At 44.2% G+C, this 26,830-nt stretch overlaps 1 protein-coding gene across 9 annotated transcripts in view; it reads right to left on the reverse strand.

The window, feature by feature from the left end:
- The window catches only part of AGAP1 (ArfGAP with GTPase domain, ankyrin repeat and PH domain 1), a 288,123-nt gene that overhangs the window by 79,813 nt on the left and 181,480 nt on the right, over positions 1 to 26,830 (reverse strand). For 6 of the 9 annotated variants that reach the window (XM_052675876.1, XM_052675873.1, XM_052675872.1 and 3 more), the window contains 2 exons: positions 16,043 to 16,204; positions 791 to 952 (listed from right to left, as the gene is read on the reverse strand). In XM_052675876.1, the coding sequence (XP_052531836.1) occupies positions 791 to 952; positions 16,043 to 16,204 (324 nt within the window). The remainder of the gene's footprint in view (positions 1 to 790; positions 953 to 16,042; positions 16,205 to 26,830) is intronic. The other 3 variants (XM_052675877.1, XM_052675880.1, XM_052675879.1) reach the window with 2 other exon arrangements.

Genomic DNA, 26,830 nt, shown 5'->3' on the forward strand with positions numbered 1-26,830 from the left:
TTCTATGTTGACTCCCCAGTTTCTGAGCTTTCCAACTACCCTTGTTCATCTTTTTTTCTGGAGCTCTTTTGGCTGAATCCTAGCATGTTTCTTTTCTTCTTTTCTAAAGATACAAGCATGTTTTATATCATATCTGGCCACCGTACACATTGTTACCCCTTCAGAAAGGCATTGAACAGCTACAGCAGTGCTCACGTTGGAAACGGTAAGCTAAACTAAGGAGAAAAAGAAGTCCTTTTTGGCTTTTGCTTTCTGGTTCTTATAAAAGAACCCAAGCATTTAAACTCTCCCCTTTCCTTTTTGTCCTTGATAACAGCATCTTTCCCCAAGCAGCTGAATATTCAAAGAATAACAGGCATCAGATGATTCTAGAGCAGAAGATATGTCTAAGCAGAAGAGAGAGTGCTAGATTTATTAACACTGAGCAAACACACAAATTCTGATGTGATGTACAAGCTACTGAGTGAACCCAGCTTCCCTTTCTTTTTAAAGAAGTATGAGCATGCCTGCACCTTAACTTCCCCACTACCGCCGCTCTGTATCACCTTGGGGACCCTTATTTTAATTAAACAACGTTTCCAAACACGTTTTCAGACAGTGCAATTCGCTGTCACGCCATGCCTCACATCGCTCAGCTCCATCGTGAGGAAGATCAGACCATTAATTTCTCTCCTTTCTAATTTCTCTGCAATTCTGTTCACAGCCAACAACGAAGTTGAGTCACCAGCTCACAACGCTCTTGGAAACAAAGATAAAATAGCCTCTAAACTGCACCACGGAGCAGGTTTACCTTCAGCTGTGCCTGAGATGCCGTCGGCTTTGAAATTGCTGGTGCTTTTCTTCCTGCGATGCTTCTTTCTGTTGGCATGAGGCGAAGGAGGCGGGTCGAGTTTGGGGCTGGTTGTACTGGATATACTTGGGCTTGAGCACACTGAATCTCCTAACCCGGTATCTGTAGTTTGGGAAAAAAATAAAAAAAAAAGGGGAAAAAAATAAAAACACTGCATAATTTAAACTAATGATTGCTAGAATCCAAGATACAACCCTTCCGTGCCTGCTAGCAACTAGCCTCTTGAGCTCATGGAAATACGGGACAGCCTCCTAACAGCATCACTTACGTTTTCCAAAGGGTGCAAATAAGTGACTGGGATCAAGCTCTGACTCAGGTCCTGCCATATGGACAGGACTCTCCATCAGCTTTAGAAGCCAGGCCAGCTGGAACCGACCGAAGAGGAAAGGAAATCACTATTATTTCCAATTGCTCGCTCTTATAAAATTCTTACTTATCCTCAAATTTATTCATAGGGTGTTTTAATACAGAACAGAGAGACAGCCTAACATCCACTGAATTTTATCTGCCTGTTTAGTTGCTAATACAAGTACTCCAGCGATCTTCAGCTACTATTTTCACCCAAAGTTGCCAACATGATTTTAGTTCAACAGAAACTGATTTTTCTTGCTATGGTTCATGATAAATGCACTTTTTTTTTCTTTGTCCCAATCCAGAATAACTTCCTACTAATCAAGAATAACTTCCTACATTTGGAGTGCCTGAAATAGAAGTGAAGCTGTATCCAGAACATTGGTTAGATACAACCCAGGGCTGCACTTAAGACAAATTGCTATGTTAAAAAAACATCAAGTCAGAGAGCATCTAAAAAGGAGCTTTTGATTTCTTTTTGAGTAGTACAATTTCTGCACAAATGCCTATTTGACAAAGAAACATTTATTTATTGTTATAAAGTTTACTTACTAATTGCCTGCTAAGCACAGTTGTTCCCCAAGTTAGTGGTGAGGGACCAATTATAGCATTAATTGGCTGCCAGTGGAGACCAAACCAAACTCCAACTGCAACCTTTAAGGATTTTTGTTCTTTTTTTTCTCTTATGCCCCCTATTTTGAAAACAATGATCAAGCATTAACCCACAAAGGGAACTGTAAGAATGTATTTAGCACACTGTGTAGAGTACAGGAGGTTTCCCTGTATCTGAACAGGAGCTGCTGAAGGCAGTTATCCTGCAAGGGCTTACTGCCTCTCCATGTGCAGAGGAAGGCAAACCCTGACAAGAAGCCAAGCTGATGCTCAGCAGGCACTTGGCAAAGGGGATATCGGTGCCTTTTAAAATCTCTGACACTGGAAGAAAAGAAGATTAAAAAGAGGACGACAGCAGAGGCATGGCCAAGAATGCAAGCCCGTCACTTCCACTCCTGAATACTTTCCTCCAGCTACGGGCTTAGGAAGGTTTCCTACATTGGGAACATGAAACAACTGGACAGAACAGTGAAATGCAGATCCTTGTACTGGGGCAGGCAGCACCAGACAGATGCCCACCTGCTCTGCAAATGGAGCAAGCTACTGAGGCCATGGGGTAAGGACAGCATCTCGGTGCTTTCTGTTTGCTCGCTCACCAGGAAACCGCAATTCATAAATATCACAGAAAGCATGCCAGCCAGAAAGGCTTCCTCACATACAATGCCATTCCTCAAAATGCTTCACTTTTTCCCCTCAGAAAATATGAGGGCTGTAGCACGTGGGCAGGCCTCTAACTCTCAGCTTTCACCCTAAAAAGAATTATTCCATTTTACTCAAGGGGAGGAAAAAAAAAAACCACGCAGAAGCAGCCAGCTTGATCCATGCCCTTCAATAGGCTGCTTGCAAAGAAGTGTGATGCACGCCTGAGTCTGCTGCAACCCACAGGGCTGGAGTGTGAGAGCTGTGCTCATCACTGCACCACTGCCTGGATGTCAGACACAGTGCCCTGAGCAGAGAAAGGTCCCTTCCAACCCGAGCCATTCTATGATTCTATGAAAAACTGCAAATTCTTAACAGCTGCAAGCCATTTGGCAAGTGAAAGGGGAATTCTCCAAAACCTTCCCTTGTCAAAAAAAAAAAATAAATACAAATGCAAAGCTACATGCTTGCTGCAGGTCAGTCCCACTTCTAGGCTGTAAATTACACAAACAAAACCTGTTTGTGAATTCTGAAAAATGATGAGACTTACAAACGCACTGCACCACCGCTCGCCCCAAAGAATGAACCTGCTGCGGTAAATCCTGCTGAGCCACGGCGCCTGTGGGCAATGAGGAGCTGCCCTGGGGTCACACTGCTCCCAGGGGGAGAGCCCGAGGGATTCCCTCCCCCTGCAGCAGCAAAGAACTGCAAGGCTCCTGGAAAAGGATGCTGATGTCGTAGGGCGCGTTGTTATTTCTATAGGGCACGTCGTCGTCGCTATCGCAGGGCACAGTTGTGGTTATGACAGAGCACCTGACTATTGCGATAGGGCACGCTCTGGTTTTTGAGAGCACCCCTTGAAGATGGAAGTTGTAAACCATTGCTCTGCTTTAAAATATGAGCGATGGAAGGGCGCCAGGCTCACGCGCCGTGCTTTCCCATTTCCAGCTACTCCTCGTGCCTGACAAGGTATTCTTCAAATTGAAAAGAGGGCTCCTGAAAGCCCTGCTTCAGAAAACTGTAAATGAGTTCAGGCTTCAGCCCGCTGAATGCAATTTCATACTCCTGACTGAATACAAATAATGCATTTTATTTTGTATCAATTACCACGCGTGAGAACAGACGACCACTGCCGGCGCTATTAGATAGATATAAAAAAAAAAAAAAGAAAAGAAAAAAAAAAAAAAGAGGCAAAGAAAAAGGCATGCCAAATTAAAAAAGCCAGCGCCTCATTACTCCACATCTAAAGCAGCTCTGACGGAGGCACGGGAACTCATAAGACGCGTCTCGCTGGGCTGGGATGGGCTGTTTTGCAGCCATCCCGCACGTTCAATGTTAGCCATTAGTTCTTCCCAATCGGGCATCAACGTTCAACGCACACCCAAAAAAATATATAATACTAGCAATAATAATAACAATCTGCAGCCTCTCCGAGCTTCAATACTTGAAGTATGAGTCAAAGAAGCAGTTTCACTTTTCACTCGGGAAGCTGACAAGCATGACTAGAGGGGGAATAAAATAACATTCAGTTCGCATAAATATCAAGCAGGCTGCTTGAGACTGATGGGCCAGGAATGTATTCTTAGCCATCATTCTGGCAGACAGGCCCAAGGACACTCATAACTTATTTTACAATCATTTAGTTTCAGCTCAAGTGGAAAACGTGACAACTTATCTCTGCTGACAAGATGGCATATCGAACCTTACAATTAACTCTCCCGCGATTATCTGCCCAGCCCATCATTAGCTTTGCAGTTTTTGATGGACTGTACGGGCAAGCTCTACTTGATGACGGTCATCATTTGCAGGGTGTATATCTGTATTAAGGACGCCATTCTCTCCTTGCCATGGAGTTATCCTGCCCGGCACATGCTCTGCTCTGGAACTGCAGAGCCAGGTTTGTCAATGACGTGCAGCAGCACCGCAGCAAAATGCCTTCTCCTCCCAGGAGAGCACTGCTGGCTGCAGCCTGTGCTGCTGACGGCAGGGGATGGAAGTTCCTTGCGAATGCAGGCGCCTCCTCGTAGCACACAGCTGTCCCTTCTCCTCTCTGCCTCTCCCTGTGCATTAGGCAGAAATCACAGAACCTAAAAAAGCCAATGCAGCTGTTGTTATGCAAGCCAACTTCCAAGGCTGCCCCTTCTCCTAGATGCATTTCATAATTACAGTCATAGAAGAAACTCCTTTCAATTATGACGCATATTAATAGGAGAAATGAGAGGCAGAAGGGGAAAAGCAGATTGTCTAAAGCAACACCCAGAATTGAGATGGAACATTAAATGAAGAAAGAAATCAACCAATCCTCTGAAGAGTCTCAAGGGCTGTGCTGTTGCACTGCACCGTATTTGCCACTTGAAACACATCTGATATCCTCTCTCAGAATTACACGTTCATAAAGCTTAATATTCAACCTCATAGTTTTATCTTTTGGAACACATCCCACAAACAATGTTGCAGGAGCACTAGAGGGTTTGAAAAGGGTAAAAACTGCCATCCCAACCCTCAGCGCTCCTGCATCTGCTCAAAGCAAGCTGGGTGGAAGCATTTGAGACATCTTCCCTTCTCTGCTCGCCATGCACGCCTCGTGGAGTAGCTGCAAATACCAACATAGGAATCAAGGGGGGGGGGGGGGGGGGGGAAGAAAAGTAGGGTCCAGAAGCAGGAGAGAGTGCCCCATGCCAAGACACCGAGATGGGGGCTGAAGTAGGAGGAGACAGCAACACGTGATGCACGGGAATAGCACAGCACAAAGGCTGAGCTGAAATGCACAAACCCGAGAACGTGCCCCGTTCTTTGGCCCACAGCCCCTGTTCTCTGTCACGCACACAACCCTTTCTCTCCTGTGTAACCACTTGAAGTGGAAACAAGGCCGTTCTGACCTCCTCTACCTTTGTGCCTTTTGATTTATTTTATATTTTTGTCAAATCACCTATTTACAGAAACTTGAAACAAACTCAACAGGTGACGCTATTCTCTGCAGACCAAAGTCGGGCTTGATCTGGTTTACATTTTTCTTGCATCTTCTCGTTAAAATTTTCCAACTGGCTTTCAAAGTGAAATTAGACTTTTTGTGGAGCCCAGCTCCCTGACGCAGCCTTCCTCCCAAGAGCCCAGGGATTGATTAATTTGGGTGTTTGATTTTCTGAAGGGACACGAAGTCAGACTCTGCACAAAAGCAGGAGCGGCGCACGGGATCGATTAAAGAGCAGAAGCGGCAACACAATTAATACCTCCAGGTTCAATGGGAAGAGAAAGAGCCGATGACGAAAACAACAGCAACAGCTCCAACTGCAGCAGGAATCTTTGCCACGGCCCGAGGAAGGCTGAACCCAACGGGTGTGTTTCAGAACTTTCACTGTGCCATTAGCGTAGAAATGAAATAAGCCAAAGATGTCGGTAGCCGGTGGACTGGATAATAAAAAAAATAGCTGGACACTTTCATCTTCTACACATGTGTTTTAAATAGAGGCGAGAAAAGCAATCCTTTTATTTAAGCAGGGGAAGCAGTAGACTAAAACCATCTGTAGTTGTATTTCAGACCCATTTCCCCGAGCTGAAATTTTTCTGGCTGTGAAATCCAATGCTCTGCAGCTTCTCTTTACAGCTATTACCATAAACGTTCTATCAAGTTCTTTATATTCCTCCTCCGCCTCAAACTGAAGTTAAAGGGATGCTGCAATTGCACAATGACTGCGTAAGGCATGGATGTACAGGACAGACATTAAAAACCTGTCAAAGCCGCAGCTCGGCAGAAGCCTGCCGACAGTGATAAACATTTGTGAGTGGGGAGAAGGGCTGACAACAAGACTTCAGCGCGCAGGGAAAAAAGCACAAACATTTCCAACACACACTCAGCTCGTCCCTTCGATAGAAAGCGGGCCCGTCCGGTCATTGATCAGCTGAATTTAGCTTGGACATTCAAGCTATTGAGGGCTTAAATTAACCTGCTGCACTGAAAGAAATTAAAAGGAAGCTCTGAGCCGAACCGTGGGATGGAGATGAAAGAGCCTCAGGAGTATTCTCTTTCCACGGCGTCTACCATTTTTCCAGCCTTATGTCTAGAGCCTGTAAATCACAAAGCTATCCTGTCATGTACAGAAAGCCCCACTGAATGCCCAAGTTGCCGTCTCCTTTCCTCTAATGGCAATTTCAATTAAATAAGAAAAACAAAGGTTCCTTCTCGACAAAAAAAGATCCCCCGACTTTTGGAGGTTCTGCCTTTTGATACATCTTAGCGTGCTTCAAGCAAAGCAGACCTGAAGGCATGTTTGGCATGAAAGGATCGTTTCCACTTGGAAGCCTAATAAGCCACTTTGTGACAAGCAAGGGACATTATCCAGAGACTTGAGAGAGAAAGTTAGTCTCATGACACTACGGCATATGTATCCGAAGGACTGGCTTCAATAATTTCCAGGATAGTAAGACACTTGTTACAATCTTTCTCATCTAAAGGAAAGACAAAGTTACCTCTAGTTCACTTCCTACTAACGCACCGTATCTGGCCAGCATAAAGGAAGGATGAAAGCAAAGAACGCAACACAGCACTTTAGAAAAAAAAATAAAAAAAGAGGGAGAATGAAAGAGAAAGGAAAAGTATGTTGCTCACTACATTTTCCCTCCTAAGGAGCAACATACTGCTGTGCTAGCAAAGCACATTTGCTCCCTAGAAGTTTACATTACACACTGCTAGGAAGAAAAGAAAAAAAACATTTCCATTTAGCTTTCTTTCAAAGCTGTCTTACAAAGTAAGCTCCTTGTATCCTCCAGAAACTGAAGATCTGATACAGGCAGCATCTATTCCTGCTATGCTGCCAACACGGTGATGAGCATAAGCAGCAAAGACTATTGCATGAGAGGATCTGCAGGTCTCAGATCCTGACCTGGGAATGGCATGCGAGCCCTTCCCCTGCACGTCCCGCCTGAAGCAGGTTGAGGTCAGGTGCAGAGACATTAACTGCTTCCTGAGTTAACACAGCGTTCTAATTTGTCTCATCCTCCACTACACTGATGCATCTTTGTGCTTCTCTCATCTGTACGGTATGCTGAATGTGCCCTGGGGAAAGATCAAATGTGACAAGTTGTGCGAATGCGGAAGGACAACAAATTAGAAGGCGAGTCGTGGATGCTGCAGGATGGCACCACGTCCCAAGGCAAACTACCTCCGTGGCTCTCACCGAGCACATCTACAGTCTACATCTATAAGGGATGTCTGATTCTCCAGTGCAATGTTTTTGCTGGGCAGCATCGGATCTGTTGAGGAGAGAGATGTGGTTCTTACGTGGTGTCACCCCGAATTGCTCTGAATGGCACGGATGATGTTATGGGTGTTGCTTCTCCTGTCCGTCACCTTGACACAAAAAGGAGAGGCAAACAGCATTGCAGAAGATAACTGCCACAGGGACTACTTTATTTACATTTACACAGGCTAACTAGTTCCTGGCCATCACAATGAGGAAGATGGATGGAAGACCAACACTACAGGCAACCAGGGCAGCACCTCCTGGTTTGAGCCGTGTGCTGTCTGCCACCCTGCGCCTCTATGGCCCTGAAACCACTGAAGGCAGGTAGATAACTGTGCACCCAGCCATAATTACCGACTGCTGTTTGTGGTACCTAGCAACCCCAGCAAGACCAGCCCAATTAATGGTGACTGGCAGGAAAATAAGCACTTGGAGTACCACTAAAATAATACATCCTGGATGAGCGAGCTAGATAATGATCGAGTACACACAAGACCGTGTGAAATATACTAATTTATATACTCAATCAAATCGATGTGAATAATAAACTCACTCAACTACAAGGAGAGGGTCAGAGCTCTGCCCTGATCTAACAATCAGCATTGTCTTCTGATTGCAGAAAAAAATCTCACGCATCAACATTCCGCTTTGAAACACAGCCTTGAGGTCTCAAGGCACTTGGAAAATAATGAATGTATGCCTTGCTGAACCATTTCCTCCTAAAATATTTACCTTGTATTTCAACTTAAGCAAAATAAGACACAAAGGAAGAACTGACTCTCTTCAAAGAAACGCTCAGAGCCAGGAAAAGAGCCATGTAGCCTGTCTCTAGTCTCGTACTTTAACCTTCAGTCTGTATAACCTGTGGATAACTTCAAGCATCAAACCCACTCTCCAGTAATTGAGAAGAGGTTGGGAAACTCTCAACAATCAGTTCACAGGACTTCAGCAGCAAGCCTGAAGATCAGCATTTTGGAGAAACCAAGAGACTCTTAACATTTTCCAATTAAAGATGAATGACTGCTGTTTATTAAACAGGCAGTGATGCACATCACGCTAGGAAAAGGCTCAGGCTTTCCTGGTAACGCCTGCCACGAGCACCAGCAGCAGAAAGGAAAGCAAACCGTGAAAGCAACACCCGTGATACTCTTAAGGAAAGGCAAAAACTACAGCAGCATATAGCTGAAATATAAAACACACCTTGCTCTTCACATGAAGCAATGGCCCTGGTGCCTTATGTGGGCGCCAGATAACGCAAATCTCACTGACAAACTCTGTTGCTGTCTTTTTAAAACATTACTGAGCACTCCTTCCAGGTTTCCCCAGCTGTTCTGAGGGTTTGGAAAAGCTGAAGTCAGGGCCCTTCTTCTCCTGCTCTCACTGAATGCATGCATGTATCAGGAAAAGCCACTCGCGTGCGGCCTCGTGTAAACTGGATACTCCTCGTCAGCCTGGGCTGTGGGTGGCACACACTGCCACTGAATTAAGGAGCTGTATCGACTGTAACGAATGCACGGCCCGGGGACTTGAAAGGAGATGCTCTTCCACCTGTGGGAAGCCGAGTGCCGAGCTTCAACTGCTCCCCAACAATCAGCAGGCTGTGAAAGAGATGCGGATCGGGTTTAACACAGAGGCTTCTTTCACTCCTTGAACTGCAGATGCTGTGAAGAGGCTTTGAAGTGTTGGATTCCATAGGTAAAGTATACACAACATCCCCGTACCCAATGCTCTGTGATCTGGACTGGAAAGAAACCGAGACTGCAAACAGACATGCTTGATGAGGCAAGCACTCATGTTAATTGGAACAGAAACTTCATTAAGCCTGAGAAGAAATAAAAGCATCATGTGAGTTTCTTGCACACACTTCACCCAGAAACAGGCCAAACAAAGCAGCGTGCTTCTGAACATACATTAAACGAGGAGTTTAATTACTACAAGCATCTGCTTGGACTTCAAAAGTGTGGACAAAAAAGTTCTGAAACTTGGAATTACTTCAATGGTAACTATATGTAACTTTTAGCCCTCCCAACTTTGTATTTTCAACATTCCAAAATTTCACTTCAGTTTAACATTTTCATTATTGTTATTACATCAACGTAGGACTATTAAAATTTAGATAAATATCACTCCAGGTATCCTCAAACCAAATGCAGCTCAAATAGCTCAAGTCCACCTGAATTTAGGCAACGCATTGATGCCTCTGCCTCTATTTGCAGCAATCTATGCCACGGGTCACATTTATTTCTGAGACACAGGGAGAAATAATCACAGCTGATGGTACCTCTCAGACCATCTGGTGACTCACCTGCCAAGAAAGATCACAGCAAAACTCATTCCAAAACTACAAACATTGAAGATTAAAGCAACGTTAAACAAGAAACAAACAAAAAAAGTCTTTGGAAGGTTGAGCACTCTTTATACAAATGAGAATACAGGGCTGCCTTCCTGGTGAACAACTCACTGCCTACACGAGTGTGCTCATCTGCAATATTAACCCTTCCACTTGGCCAGATACTGATGCAGGGAATCAGAGAACAGAATATTTTGCAGATATTTCAGTGCTGTGCCTGTTAAACATCTGTGCTCCAGAGAGGCAGCCTGCAGCTGCTGTTAGAGACAGATACTAAGCCAACCTGAACTCAGAAGTGCCCCATGCTTCCACTGCTATCAATGGCAGGGATCTGCTTTCCCTGCTTTGGAAGTACTGATTTCTGGGGACTGCAAGGCACTAACCCTGCACCTGGAAGGTCAGAAATGACCTTCTTATTCTCACAATCCTGTCAGGCTTAAGTTTATGCTCCAGAATAAAAAGAAACCCTTTGGTTTGGGGTGTTTTTCTTTTCTCTTGGGTCGGGAGTGACTGGGGACAAAAGGAGAAGGTGTGACAATCAACCCTGGCCAGAAGCAGCAAAGCACCCATTTATTAAACAAAGCCAGACAGTCAAGTCAGATTATTTTTCCTAATAGACATCCACAGTCCTGTTTCAGCTTAAACTCAGAGCTAAACTGCACAAAAACACATTTAAGCATCAGTAAGCCAATGCAGAAAGCAAAGCTTCATAGCTCCACTCACCACGTTAACTGAGTCACATAAACAATTTATTGACAGACATTTGGCACTGGGGGCTGTGAATGAGATTAAGATGAGCATGAGGTTTGAGGTTGCCAATGTCAAATTAGCACGAGATGAAAACTCACATTCTTTACCGTTTTGGAACCAAGCACGGGATGTAATTGCTGAATGCTACAATTCTTTAAGTTTTAAGCAGGGGCTGGGAGGGGTCAGAAAGAAGAGGATCTTAACCAGGAAAAGCAGATGGGTTTCTGGAGAACAGCAGAACAGTAAAAATCCATATAACTCAGTATTTCAACAGCAGCACTCAGCAAATACAGAAATATTTAGCTGAAAACCAGAAAAGTTGGGCAGGGCTGCCCATGCTTCCAAAGCCCTTCTTAGTCTTAAACTGAGCTGCACGGAGATTGAAGTTTTTTGCAGGCAGCAGCTCACTGCCATTGGCTCTGAGTACGTAAGCACCATCTCTCCCCCTTCAGCACAGACACAGCAACTGAAGATCTGCTCCCACGTATTTCGTTCTTTTAAATCCTCTCTCTGGTGGTCATACATGCCTTGCCAGATGCCAGCCCAGGTGGGATCCAATGGCGATGTCTCACCGATGGCTCCAAGCCCAAGGCACTGCAATAACCCCAACCCCAGCCTGGATCCCATGGTAAAAGGCACTCTGTCAGGGCAGGAAGTAAGCTAGCCATGTCTGAACCCTACTGCGTGAGTAGGGGATTGCAGAGGTCTTCTGACCGTGTTCTTCGTCTGTATGTCAGGATAGATTTTCCCCAACATATGGGCAACAAATAAACATCCAGAGAATACAAAGTAAGAGCCTACATTCCGTGACATTGATGGGAAGCTCTGTGAGAAGGGCACTATTTGGGGGTGGGGAGAGCTGCGATCAGCTCCCCCATTCACCTGAGATTCTTACAGTCTAACTAAAGGAGTTCACCCATTGGCAACTGCAGGAAATACAAGAGCGGCTAGAAAACAAGAAAGTGACTTCATATTTGCTCCTCGGTTAACTACTTCCTTCTTGAAAAAGGAAGAAATAGCTTTTCCAGCCTAAACCATTTATATACACTTATACCACAACTCTGAAATTCCGTAAATTTATTTGAAATTACATAATTTATCCTTGTCAAGAGCTGCCTATTGAATTCAAAGCCCTCTCAAACACGCTTTCGGCTTCGTTTCTGAGATGAAAGTGTTATGACAACGTACAGCACAAGACTCCGGCGTTTAATCATTCCGAGTGCTTATGATCAGAAAAGTAAGGCAAGTTGTAAGGTCTGCATTAATATAAACACCCCGATGACCTCTCGTACCCCATGGCACAGTGAAAACTCAATTTCACATTAACAAACCCTAAAATCAAACCGTTAGAAACTGAAAAGACACCAGGTATTACAATTTATATAAATTACAGCAGAGATCAAATGGCCTGTAGAAGCAATCGTACAGCAATAAAACCTAAGTGGATGGTATTTAAACAGATATTTGATTTATTTTCTATCTGTGGAATTTTCCATCCAGCCAGAATTCACAAGACAGTTTGGAAATCAAGAATAAAGAAATCCCACCCCACACAAACTACTGTTTGAAGCACTGTGTCAGACACGCTTATTACTGGGACTAACGAAAGAAATGCTTCCCTCTGGTACGCTCTGGACACAGCCTTAGAAGCCAAAGCAAAAACTCTAACATTGACAGAAGAGGAAAAAGCAGATGTGCTGCTTCCTCAATGTGGGGTAGGAAATAACGCCCTCCATTTTCTTAGGGTTAAGACTCCCAAACTGGATTTTTGTAACCTCACAGAGCTGGCTGCAGTCTCTACCACTGCTGCTAAGCTTGAGGGTGCCTCTCAAGCGATGCGAAGCGATGTACAAACTGTAAGGGCTGCACAACAGCCAGCCTTATCTTTCATTAACGATAGCAAAGCTGCTAGTTAATATCAATTGCTGGATCTGCTTTCCACTGGAAAGCTGCTTCCTACTCAAGTTCAGCACTGTCCATCAAGATGTACCAAATACAAGAACCCAACCAACCCGCAGCCTTCCTCCCGACCCGATCCAGGGGAACCTCTCAGCCAATAGTGGTGGTGGCAGTAATCGTTCTGAATCTATCCATAACACTGAACTGCTCCTTCACTGACTGCAAACACCAATTTCTTTCGCCGAGGATTATAAGTTGGTGTTCACGGTCTCTCCGCTGCCATTAGGGTGATAAACAGTTTAAACTACATCAGGATCTGACATGTAGATCAATTCTGGGTCCATAAAGAATCCACACAAGGGGTTCCTGGACAGGGATTTACTGCCCCCAGTTTTTATTCTCGCTTGCTGCTAAAATTACTCCTGTCAAGTACTTACAAGAGTAAGAAAAAATGTAAAAAGCATTAATTTTTCATGTTCTTCTGGAGCTGCTTCTTTACATTTCCAAGTTTTAAGACAAATATGTTAGTGAATTTAAAATCACACGGAGCAGCGGGCGGTATCTAGCTAAATTGTGAGCCATTGGCGTGGGCCGCTCACTATCTGGCAGACAGCAATTTGAAACACTGAACTAAGCTGTCTGGATTTTCTCTGAGGGCAGTCACAGGCTTCATGTTACCAGTGCCAAATTATATTAGACATTTAATTTTAAACCTCAGGTACTTAAATGTAAAACCTTACAACAGTAATAGTCATAAAGCAGTGGGGCATTCCATTTCAGAGAATGGATTTTTCTATTTTTCCCCTTTAATTTATCCAGCACCTCCTGTTTTGTGGCTCTGCCCACTACAAAGTAATTTATCTAATTAGGAGATGTTCACAGCTGCTTGAAAGACAGAAGCCCCAGGAAACCAAAGGTCTGCTTCGGAAGACTTTGAAAAGTTCTCCAGAGCCACACAAAGTATTAATTTAATGTGAAAAAAAGGTGCAGAGAAAAATTGAATCCCAATATGTTATTTTGTCTACAATAAAACCGTTTGACAATAAGCAGACATATTCTCCAGTACATTGGCATTTGAATTCCAAAAGATGCTTAGCTTCTCTCCGTACCTGCTGCTTTCACAGTATTACCTTTTTATGACTAAAATTCAAAATCTTTTAATGGAGAAAAAAAACCCTGAAATTAAAAAGGGTTTTTCATGCGTCAACTTGCTGGCATAAAGGACACATCTATGAGCTTCCCGAAAGACGATACGCTGATGGAAAGGAATGTTCTTGATGCTTTGCAGCCGTTTTATCACAATACCTCTGTTTACCCTGACATTCCGTTGGCTAAAAATGGCCACTATCCATTCTCCTCACATATTAAAGCCATTTCTTATTGTTTCAGAAAAGCAGAACCTCTGCGAGAAATTAAGTCAGGCTGATCCAGAACCACCCACCAGTCAACTTCAGCTCCTTAATAAATATTTCATAGATAATTCTAGCTGTCATCTCTTTTGATCCAGAAGTAATCACATATGAATGTCAAGTCAAAAAAAGGAGTACAGAGGATGTGCAGGAGGAAAGGTTCCCTTCCCCAATAATTTAGAACTAGCTGCAGTGCAGAACCAGGAGCCACCGCAACTCCAGTGCAGAAGCAGCACCTCAAGGTCAAGGGGAAGGAGAAGGAAGTTAGGCTCCGTTTCTAGTTTTCAGCACATAAATTACATGCCATTTTTAGGGAATCATTGAGTTTTGCATTTGAAGATGTTGTTCCATTGCAGCCTTGGTTTTCTCATCTGTTAAAGGCACGGCTCAGCCGTCTGCAGGTCTGGCAGGTGCAGGGACCAGGCACTGGCTATGCCTTGACTTTCACCTGCCTTCATTCCAGCGAGAACACACAATGTTCTCCAACTTCCCTTTGAAGAGCTACAGTGTAAAAGAAGGGCACTGGAAAGCTGAAGCTCCGGTATAAGCTTTTAAAAGCAAAGTAGAATCAGGGTGGATGGAAATAACAGAGCAGCTCAGAAGAGAGAAGAGCATGCAGCCTTAACTGCGAAACTAGTTTGGTCCAAAGGAACTGCTACATTAGCAATGCAAGGGGTGAATGAAAATACTCTCCTTGCTGGAAGGAAAACAAGCAGGAGGAGGAGAATGCTGGCTGTCCCAAGAGACTAACCAGGTCTCAGAGAAGCAAGTAAGCTGGGCTGACACTGAAGAGAACAGTGCTGAAGAACTTCACCATTCTGCCTGCTTCAGAAAATTCTTGATCCAAACCTGCATCATTTTGATGCAAATATCACACTGCTGAAGGTCCTGCCTGCACGTTCAGAGCTGCAGAAATGGATGTGCTTAAGCAACCATAAACTTGAGCATGAATCAGCCAGTGCTGAGGTGACTGATTTGAACTCTCCTTTTCCGTAAGGTAGCATTGAAAATCTATCCACAGCTGCCTGAAAACTCCAGACTCAGACCTTAAACAGTGAACAGACACACGTGGGACACACAAAATAGTCTTTATGCTCCTGCCATTCTCCCTGTTTTTTGAAACAGCCATCAGAAATAGTCCTCCCTCTCTCCTCTCTTACGCACATACTTATTCATGCTATCCACAATCCTATTTTACTTCTGTGCAGAGCTCTCTTTCACACATATCTCCCTTTCACTTGCTGCCCTCCGTTTCAGGAGCTTCCCATGGCTTCCCCAGTAAGCTGGCACAACCTGCATGCCCCAGACCCATGTTTCCCCAGTACCAACCTGACCTGCAGCTCACTATGACACAGCCCTCCACTCTTATCCCCCATGAGTGCCATGGCTGCCCCAATGCGCCATAATCCTCCCCTGTGCAATGTTTTCCTGCTATCTTGCCCACCCTTTAAAAGCAACAAGCTGTTTTGCTGTTACTCTCAATACAAAACACCATCTGGAATAGCCTTCGCTCCTTTCAACACTGTTAAATAGTCTAAATACTAGAAGAGAAAAAAAACAGGTATGCCAGCAGCGTGCATCCTTCAAAGCAAGGCCACAATGAAGAAAGGGCACGCCACTGAATAGGTCTGCAGGGCAATTTACTGCTAATACCAACCACACAGAATAAGAAAATAAGAATACAAAGCGAACAACCTACATTATGAACCTGACATTCAAATTAAGCAGTAGTATCATACATCAGCTCTTCCCACTGAGAAAACATTGTATTAATCTGTTCTTTCATACGATGCCTCCTTTTTCCCTCGGATGCTGGAAGTTTGGCTTCCAACAGAATATCTGGGTGAATAACATCTGGTCGTATTTTCACTTTAACCACAGAACACCAAATTCCCTTTTCACCCCAATGCAGGTCACCCCCCCCCAGCTCCAAGTTTCTTACCACTGCTAATGCCAGAGTTTGCAATGACTGTTGCCTCACTCCACTGATCTGCACTGGAGACCGAGTAAGAGCGCTGATGCATACCGTCCGGACGGCTGTTGAAGGAGACTAGACTGATCCCACTTGCCATCTGAGACACAGATGTGCTAGTAGTCACGTTCCCTAGACATAAATGGAAAACAAATTGTGTCAATAGAGAAGATAAAATTGATTGACATGAAGGTGGATGGCATGAAGATCTTAACAGAGCAGAAAAAGAAAGTATTTGACCAACAGAAAAAGCAACGCAGCCCTCTCTGAAACCCTAAAGGCTACAGATTTCAGCAGCCCACTCCAACCTCATTAGGGGCTTCCAACAAAACAGCCTAAATTTACCATATTTCAGCTCATCCTGTTCATTCGCCTCCTGGAAAGCTTGAGCCTCAACAACCCAGCTAGCAGGCACGTTTTGTACAGGTTCTGCACTGTTACAGCTATGACACAAAAGGCAAACTGAGCATGAAAAAAAAATATATACATCCTTGAAGTCCACTGCTGACACGAGCAACCAAGGTGAGACAGCCAACCCGAGGTGCTTAAAATAATCTAAGTCCAAACAAAACTTAAAATAATTACGTCCACAACTCGAGATGGGCCAAAAGAGTCTGCTTTGGAGTTTCTGTTTCTGACCATATTTTGCTCCAATCCTGGCACAGGATTTGCACATGATACAAACATATTTTATAATGCTGGTTTCATTCTTCGTGGCAGGCTCTTCCTAAGGGCAGCAGGCACTGCTGACTTTCTGACTGCTCTTGAAAGGCAACCCAGAGGTCTTCCAAGGCCTTAAGAACACTCTTTAAAAGCATATGCAAAGAAACAGACGTAATTTTGTAAGATACGATAACACTTTGGATTTCCATTGTACCTTCTAGTGATGAGTTCAGAAAAATTAATGAATTAATTTTCAATGCTCCTGTGAGGTTGTTAATTATCTGCTATCATTTCCCCCATTTTTCAGAGGTTAAATGACCCTGGGCCACAAAGGAAGATAGTGGCAGACATGAAAATAAAACCCAGATCTCCTGACTCCCAGTTCTATCATTATGTCTTTTCCCAGAGCAGCCTTTGAGAAGACAGCGGAGCTCAGTGAACTACTTTGTGTTTATTAGAGTTGGCATAATTGTCCCTTTTTCTCCCTTCTTTTCCCAAGACTGAATCTCATCTTTAGTCCTTAACACGGATCCATCTCGCACTGCATTTGTCTGCCTGGTGTTGAACATACTCAGCCTCATGAACTTCTGTTTGACAATCTCTGCTTCGTAGATGTGAAACAGACAGAGAAACTAAGTGGATTTGCTCAATTACACAAAGCCTAAGGTATGTTTTACAGCTGTGCTGGACAGTCTCAAGGCAGGGCTGTAGCCACTGGCATCTTTCCTCTCTAATCACTATCCCTGGGCAACTCTTTTTGTCCGTGAGAAGCCCACAATCACAGTATCACCTTCCAAGCTGTTGAAAAAATCTGCCTCCAACCACCACTCCTCTTCATGATGTTGTATGCTGGACCCATCAGCTGAAAGCCATTTGCACCAGCTACTGTTTTAGCAGTTTCTAAAGACGTTACCCAAAAAAGAAGTTTAAGAAGTTTAGCAAGGAAATCAGGCCACAGAAGCAAAGGAAGTAATCGAGGCTTGAAGTTGTGGCCTAGCATTCTGAAGTTGCAATATGCTACACGAAAACACAAGCTAACATTTCGTATTTTCAGTTCTCTTCTAAGACAAACCTCCCACCGAACGAATTTCAGTGGTGCTGCTAATACTCAGCAACAGAATTTCCCTCTACTTCTCACAGCCCAGAAAACCCATGAACACGAATACGTTATTTTGATGAAGAGAGTGGCTGATGTGAATGACAGATCCTGAGCCCAAGACTTTGGGACTTAGGCCAACACAAACACCACGTGGTTCGGCACAAAGTGCTAAGGTTTTTCTGGAAACAAGAAAAGACCCAGTGAAGAACTGCCAAGATGGTCCAAGTTCTACTAACAGAAGGTTTCTGAGTGCTGGCTCAGTCTGGTGAGCAGCAGGACAGTGGCTGACTCACCCAGCTGTGGTCATAGCCCTGCTCCAAGCATGAGGATGGCAGATGTACCTCCAGAGCTCCCTTTCAACCAGCACTTCTAGAGCGCTGCCGATCACTGTGTTTTCTTTTTCCTTCCATCTCAAAGCAAAATCACACTGAGCTTTCTGAGCTGAGAAGCTACATCACATTCCCATTCCATTCAAAATATTTTCAACAATTTACACCTTGATGCATTTAAGCAGAAAAATGGCTTCTTTTCCTTACCTGGATGGCTTATGGGCTTGTGATGGAAACTAAAGAGATCCCTACAGGTCCTTTATTTCTTTTTAAATGAGCTTACAGCAAAGTTACCGACTCTTTTCTAGTCTTGCTTCCAAATTTGTATATTAGCCTTTAAGCTTGCAATTAACTCAGCTGACTGAATTTATCAAATCAAACTCACAGGTGACAATTACATGACAGATCAATCTAAACTCTTCGCTTTGCTTTATTTCTGCTGCAGCACCTTGAGAATATCACCAGTGAACGGCTTTAGAAGCAACTTACTTTTCACAAACAATTAGGTTTCCTATTGGGAAATACACACAAGCCTCCTCCCCCCCATCATGCTCCTGACAAATGGCATCCACCCTGCCTGACACAAGAGTAAAGCCACAAACACGCACTTCCAGCCTGTAGCTATCTTTCACTCTGTGCTGTGTAAAAACGGGAAGCTACAGCTGATGAATTCCTGCAGGAGACTCTTTGTAACAAGGATCACGAAGGAGAAAGCCTGGTATGTGAAAGCTGAGACGTAGCATTTCCCAGCTATCATGGAAAAATGGAAAACAATCACAGGACATCTCTGCCTGACGTGTCCCCATTACCCTGTGCTGGGTGGCTGAATTGCTAAGACCAATGTTTGTATGTTGACAGCTTTTGTCCAGTTCACAATTATTATTATTATTATTATTATTTTTTAATTTTCTAACAGAGGTGTCTGGTCACTTTCCAACCAGGATAGAAACCCCAAATTTTAATAGGACACCAGGCATAACATCTAGACTTCGACATCATCATGTCAGCACCAAAGGCGTTGCTGTCAGCTTAATGCTGTCTTCTGAAGCTCTGCAGCCCAGGTTATGACATTCATCTGTTGAGGAAGCGTAAAACAAATAGGAATCCTTCTTCCAATTCATATTTGTGAAAGCTCTGGGCTGTTAGCAACAAATAGCTGCCAAGTCCCATTTTTTATACTTTACTGATCCACAATGCAACCCAACTCAGCTCTTTCTGCTGCCAGTTTGATAACTCTGCTACCAGTTTGCCCCTTTGTGATACCATCAACTCAAGGTTACATTCCACTTTTTTTCAGATGCTGTATGATTTTCTCAGTGCATCAGAGCATGCAAGTCAGGGGGAAGTTTTTTACTATGAGAGTGGTGGAACAGCTGCCCAGAGAGCTGTGGATGCCCCGTCCATCCCTGGAGGTGTTCAAGGCCAGGTTGGATGGGGCCCTGGGCAGCCTGGGCTGGTACTGAATGTGGAGGTTGGTGGTCCTGCATGTGGCCTGTATGTGGCTTCATGATCCATGTGGTCCCTCCCAACCCAAGCCATTCTATGATTCTATGATCTACAGGTAGACATCAGAAGGGCTGACCTACAGAACGCACAGTACGACCTGCACTGGTGTAGTAGCAATGGGCACACTCCACCACAAAGCTTTTAGATACAGCTTTATTTAAAAACCTCAATCTCTGTATCCACTGATGTCTTTTCCCCGCTTCTCAATCTAATTGCAGCAAACTCAAGACATGCATTGCACTGCAATAGCACGCAGCAGTGTTGTCACAGTAAAATTGGAAGCCACCTGCTGCTCTTGCACACTTGCTGCTTCTACCAAACAGTTCTGTGCCTTTTCCAGTCATAGAATGAACCGTAGAATGGCCTGGGTTGAAAAGGACCACAATGATCATCTGGTTCCAACCCCCTGCTGTGTGCAGGGTCACCAACCAGCAGACCAGGCTGCCCAGAGCCACATCCAGCCTGGCCTTGGATGCCCGCAGGGATGGGGCATCCACAGCCTCCTTGGGCAACCTGTTCCAGTGCCTCACCAGCCTCTGTGTGACCTCCTCACCTCCACAGTGCAACAGTACTTCATTTTTGCTCAAAGATGAAACCTCAGCAGCAGAAATCATCTCAGTCTTTTAGCAGACAAGCCAGACAGATAAAAATAGCAAGCCAACAACACTTAATGAAAAGCAAACCTTCTACATTGAGGGAGGTGTACAAAGCCTTCCTATTAAGCAGTAATACAACTAACTATGCATCCTGCATCTGCTGTCTGCCCCAGCTGTACCTGTATACACACACATCTCCCAGCCTATTAATATCTATCCGTATGTAGATAGAGAGATATAAATACATAAGTCAACATTACCGTGAAATCCACGGCCAGCTACTTGGCCCACTCTGGAGTTCTGAAAGAGTGCCTCTTCAAATACATCATATATGCATCAGCTGGTCGCTTAAGTTGATTAGCAGGGGGCAGTTAAATTACTATGCTAATCCATGTATTCTCAGCACTGTTTCCTTGATATGGATATGTGTATATGCTTACTGGGAGGCCTTGATTAGTTCAAGCTTCAATGTGTCAAAGGCTCCAGATTCTTTCCAAAGAATAATTTTAGCTGTACTCACATCCCTAAAGTGTAGGAGCTGATTTGAAAAGGTACTTACCTCTACCATATGCTATTTTTCTTTAAACAATTTGCATTTCAAAGTGAATATGGCATTTATATTTGAATGAATATCAGTATGTTGCCAGAACTGGTCTCAAATGAGCAAAAAAAAAAAGATGCTGGTCTCCTATTGAACAAAAATGTTTTCATCTACCAAAGGAGCATCAAAGGAAGAGTTCCTCTTTCTAGCTCTAGACAGCTTTATTAAAACTATATTTTCTGATATTATAAAATACCCTGTTATGATCATGCTCACAAAAACGTTCAAACAATTAAGCTCTATTAAAACTACCCAAATTAAGATCCATGGTAATTTCCAGTTTTGGGCAATAGAAGAGCCTTTGAAGAAAGTCAGGGTGTTCACACAAAAAAAATAAAAATAAAAATCCATCTATTCAGTGCAAATAGCCACAAACAGTAAGTAAAACCATGGATTCAATGGAATTCTTATAATGGATTCAATATAAGAAGAATTAAGGAGAAGAATGCATACATGCACATATATCCTTGATATATGTGCTAACATATATCAAGAGGCTGCTGCTAACACACACACAGGGCTGAGCACATCTCCATTTCCTGTGCACAGAAGGAACGACTTCAGCTTTTCTTATCACAGAATCACATAATTGTAGAATGGCTTTGGCTGGAAGGGACCTTAAAGATCATCCAGTTCCAACTCCCTGGAATGGGCTGGTTGCCCCCACCAGCTCAGGCTGCCCAGGGCCCCATCTCACATGGCCCTGAGCACCTCCAGGGATGGGGCATCCCCAGCTCTGGGCAGCAGTGCCAGCGTCTCACTGCATTCTGAGCATGTAATTTCCTCCTTACATCTAACCCGATACCCCCTCTTCCTATCACTATCAGGCCGTGTAAAAACTCAGCCTCCCTCCTGCTTGTAAGCTCCCTTCAAAGTACTGGAAGGCTGCAATGAGGTGTCCCCAAAGCCTTCTCTTTTCCAGGCTGAACGAGCCCTGTTCCCCCAGTCTGTCGTCACAGTGGGGGACATTTTCAGGATGAACGTTTTTGGCAACCTGCTTAACGAGAACAACAAAGCATTCTGAGCTTTTGTCATGTTCTTCTCGTAGTGGAACAGGCCAGAGAACAGCATTTCAGCAAATCCTCTCGGTGTATTTCCACATAACAAAAATGATACCAGTGAACCACCTCCGGGCAGCAGGTATTTTAATGGACGCATCACCAACTATGCTGCCCACTTGTACAACTGTACAACAACAACTGAGAGAAACAACACGCAGATTGCCTCCATTCACTGCTGCATGCCCACCTGAGAACTCCCACCAAACTGCTCAGGTGCAAGAAGCTTGGTTCAGATATGCAACCAACACGCTTTTGAGTTTATGAGACAAGACAACACCGCAGGAGATGTGGGGCAGAACTGTATTTTTTTCTTGAAGCAGCAGCACATGAGACCTGCAGAGAATGGCTGCACAGAAGCACAAAAAGACTGGATTGGATGAACTGTGCTATCGCTGTGCTTTCACTGTGACCACGTTTTATTTGTGTAATGCTCTTCGTGTTCGCTATGAGCTTCTCTTCCAAAAAAGAAAGAAACCTCTTAAGGCCAGAGGGCTCTGTTCACCAGCTGTTAGAACTAATGAAAAATACATTAGAGTTGTGGGTCAGGAAATCCTGACTCTTGATATCAGAGGGTTAATTGTTTCAAATCACGTTGGGTCAATTTATGTTGCAAGTACACTGCATATTCTTGAAATGCCCTCTAATTCATAAAAGGCACTGCAAGTAGATTAGACCAGCAGTTGGCTGCTTGATAGAAAACCAGACCCAACAGTGCTCCCTGAAGTTTCTTCAGGCATCAGGGTAAAAAAGAAAAGTGAAAGAGGCCATTTTGCTAGCTGCAGAAATATGGAGAGTATTCCCCTACCCCTCTCTTCAATTCTGTGTTAAGTTTCTGAATTAATTGCCAAAGCTGTGCAGAAATCTTTCCAGTGAACAAAACTTTCACAAGAAGTAGCTTAAACTGTAAGAGGTGACACTTCTGCCTTCCTGCCTTCTGCTTCCCAACAAATATCAATGTTGGAACAACAACTGCTTTTACTGTGGAAAATTTGGGAATGGCTCTTTTGGGTTTGCTATCTCAGATCCCAGCATCCATCTCTTGAACACACATCCTTCTTCTCCTGCCCAGCACTGAGAAATGGTTAAACCACTACTTCCCTCTCCCAACAGATCCTTCTTTTCCCATTGAGCTGAGCAGCATGGAAACATAAGCAAGAAGCCATGATTTCAAGGAGAGCAGCAGAGTGCCAGAGAGATCAAACTTCTCTAATCATACTCTGGAGTGAGGTTATTAATGTGGGATAGATTGCTCAAGTGTTGCCACGGCTTCTGCTTCCCTCTGACTGCAGTGTTCAAACAGCACGCTGTTTCTGCATTGGGCTCGTCGGGGACCTAAAATAATTTGAGGCAACTCACATGGTGACTGAGAAGAGTGAGATGATGGTATCTTTCCAAAACACGTTCCCTGGTTGCAGCACTGAAAGCTTCAATACGCTGACAGCGAATGACTCGCTTATGGGTTTCACTCATTGTTACCATTTTTCAGAAGTGTTGATTTTCTCTGCGAGTCCCCAAAAAGATAAGCAGCTATTAATGCAGGAGGACCTTCCATCCCACAGCCCGGCAGGGCAGCCTCTGAGAAGCAGGCTTGATTAGTAGCATGCAAACCGAGAAGGGTCACTACTAATGAACAAACAAGGCGATGCCAAGAAACATCCTGGCAGAGAAGGGAATGGTGCTGGGAGTATAACGAGAACAACTATTATTCTCAGAGCACGCCAAGCCAATGCAGCAAGTGGGGAAAATTAAGTCATCTGAGGAGATCTCTCTTCTAAAAGAAGTTAAACCCAACATCTCCACAAAATGCTCCTGCTCAAGGTGCCAGACCTGTCTTGCAGACAGGAAGTTTCCCCTTTCCAGCAGTCACAATGCTATTTTTTTCAGCACTTTCAACAAATAGAAGTAATAAATAAGATGTATCACTTTCCGGGGTCTGGCTTGGGGTTACTTGCTTGCTAAAAGACTGCAACTTTAAGACCCAGAGGTGACCATTTCAACGTTCATAAATGGTTTACTTCGTGTTGCTGTTATTTGCTTGTTATATCCTGTTAATAACTGAATTTGACTTTGCAAAAATAACAGAACACGGGTGAATTCTGAGATCTTATGTTGCTTGCATGCAAAGCCAACCATGCACAGGGCCTGAGGCAGAGACACCACAGTTCTCTGTACCTTTGACTATGCATGGAAGTTAATAATAATGGAATTGGGAAGCGCATGGGGACCTTGCCTGCCAACAGATGTACCTGGAAGCTGAGTACGATTAACCCAAGCAACTCTGGAACCTTCCCAAAGGGCTGAAGGTCCAGCCCTCATCCTGGGAGCAGCACGTGGATCCTCCTTCAGGTGGAGGGAAGGCTGGGAGTACCCAAGTGTCTTCTGGAGTCTTACGAAACTGGAACAAAGAAACTTTGTTTTCGGAAACGAGACAATAGATACGTGATATCACTCTTTTTTTCCATACAGCTCTCGCCGCTGTAACAGCAGCTAAGTGAATGCATGTCTGCAGTGTGAGCAGTTTTGATAAACAGCCTCTGCGGGCCACACAACGGGGATAATGTATCCTTAAGTACTGCCAATGAGCTGCCATTCTGCACAGCCAATTACTTCTGTGCGTCTGTCACTCAAAGGAAAAATGACTGAGCCCATTAGATCAAACCTTTGTCACTGTTCCTAATGCACTCTTAGGCCTCATTAATCTGAGGGAGCAGCAACACAGCCGCCGGTGCCTCATTGCCTCCCCCACAACAGGCCCACGTGAATCTTCTCATCTCTCCCCCAAGTGCGCGGCGTTAATCAAGCTCTCCTTATTACCCCGGTCCCTGTCACGGCGGAGAGCGCTCTCTCTCCTAAATGCTCTCATTATGGCCCATCTTTAGAGCCGGCTGAGTGGAAAAAAAAAAAAAAGAGCCAGAGAGAAAGAGAAGAGGAAAAAGCAAGTCCGATCGCATTAATATTCATGACAATAATTAGTATTCTAGGTCACTGAATATTCATGCTATTAGTTTGGTTTTTTATGGGTTTGCTGGATGTCCTGATTGCTCGAGTGTGGAGGAAAACAGCATGGTTGGGACTTTAGATGTCAACGGCAGTTCAATACTCAAAACACATTTGTGAATTTTTTTTCCCTTTTGGTAAATCAGCTTCAACCCTCCTGATGGCTTTAATATTTTAAAATCACTGGAGGAAAAAGAATGAGCAATTTCGCAAAGGTCTTAACATCCAACTGGTTAGCATTACAACGTGTAACCATCAAAACTCGTCGAGATTGCATCGGATGGACAAGACGGGGCTGTGGTTTTTATTCCAGATCCGCTGCAGCAGAGGCACAAAAGCAACCAGAGTGGAGCAGGCATGGCCTGAGCAACGCCTGCCTCCAGGCTGGTATCCTCACAAAGGTTCACGACACGTTCCTGCTCATCACCAGGAGATGGACACCACACACCCGCTGCAGAAAGCAGGGATCGTAACACAGCTCCTTGGCTCCTTCCTTCTCTACTGCCCTGAAAACCCAAGCAAACTCAGCGTGTCTGAGGTTTAACAAAGGTGGTGTTTTTATCAAATACTGACTTAGGAATGTTTGCCCCGCTCCCTTTTCCTCATATGATGGAACAGACAGAACTAGAAGTGCAAGTTTGTCTCTGCTTCTGGAAAGCACAAATCCTGGCACGAACAAACTGGACAAGACGACCTTGAGGGATCACCCTCTAGTGGGATGAGAGGGAAATCTCCAACACGCTTACAGTCTGGCTTTTTTCCCCATACAAACACGGCAAGCAACAATTTCTCCTTCCATTCACTACAGCTTATATCACTGAACTTACAGCAAAGCAAAACGGAAGCCTGACTTGGATGACTTAATGCCAAAACTAAGCCACGAACCTGTGCTTGTGAGCTGTGGTAGAACTGTAAAAGCTCATGCTCTGTTTAAAGCACACAAAACATTTCAGGTTAAGCTCATACTGCAAAAATTACTACAAAGCACCAACCAACAATCACAGGTTTTCTATGAAAAACCTGGAAGGCAGTCCACTCCAACTCAGCCTGATTCCAAGCACTTTGGTGTACAGTAAGATTTCCTAATGACTGCTGTATTGATTTGATAGATGGCCACAATTAATAACAAATGGAAATTCCCCCATTTATAAAAATGTGAACACGTGGCTCTTTCAGCATGCCTGAGGAGCCACACATACTTAGCAGATAACAACCTTTAATGATGGCTATGCAGCTAACACATTTTAGGATGCTGAAAATACACTCACTACTGTAAGTAAGTCTAATAGCAGCAAATTATTTAAACGAACTGTTAATCAGGAAGCAATTTATGTCTATGCTATTTTTAGATGTGAACTTTCTACACCAGCAGCTCCTGCTGTGGCTCTGGCTTTGGGTACACCAGACTTATGGGATGGAGGGTGGCCCTATGGTTTGGAGCCGTGCTTGGAGAGCTGCAGCCTGTGGGAAGCACACACAGGATCTGTTGGGAAGGACAGCATCCATGGGAGGGACCCACGTGGAGCAGGGGAAGGCAGTGACCACATGGAGGAGTGGCACAGGGAATTGCCCAGAGGCTGAACTGCATGGTGCTGGCTCTAACACAGCCGTGATGAACTGCCAACTGCTGGCTGCATCTGGAACTGAGCGAGTCCACTGCTTATATCCCCTTCTAAAGTGCTTCAAGAGAGATACGCCCACAGAATGATGGTCAGCACCACCTAAATCATTTAAGTTAAATTTATAGTAATTTACTTAAGCAACATCCAACAACTTTGATTTAAAAGTAAAACATATTTAGAAACATGCACTAAAGGAAACCAGCTTTCATTTTCCCAGCTCACAGACTCCTCCCAAGTTAACAGAGAGCACCTTTCATAAAGCCCCAGTTCAATATTCACTGTTT

Source organism: Tympanuchus pallidicinctus, unplaced genomic scaffold, assembly GCF_026119805.1.
Source record: "Tympanuchus pallidicinctus isolate F22 unplaced genomic scaffold, pur_lepc_1.0 scaffold15, whole genome shotgun sequence".
NCBI classification, from domain to species: domain Eukaryota; kingdom Metazoa; phylum Chordata; class Aves; order Galliformes; family Phasianidae; genus Tympanuchus; species Tympanuchus pallidicinctus.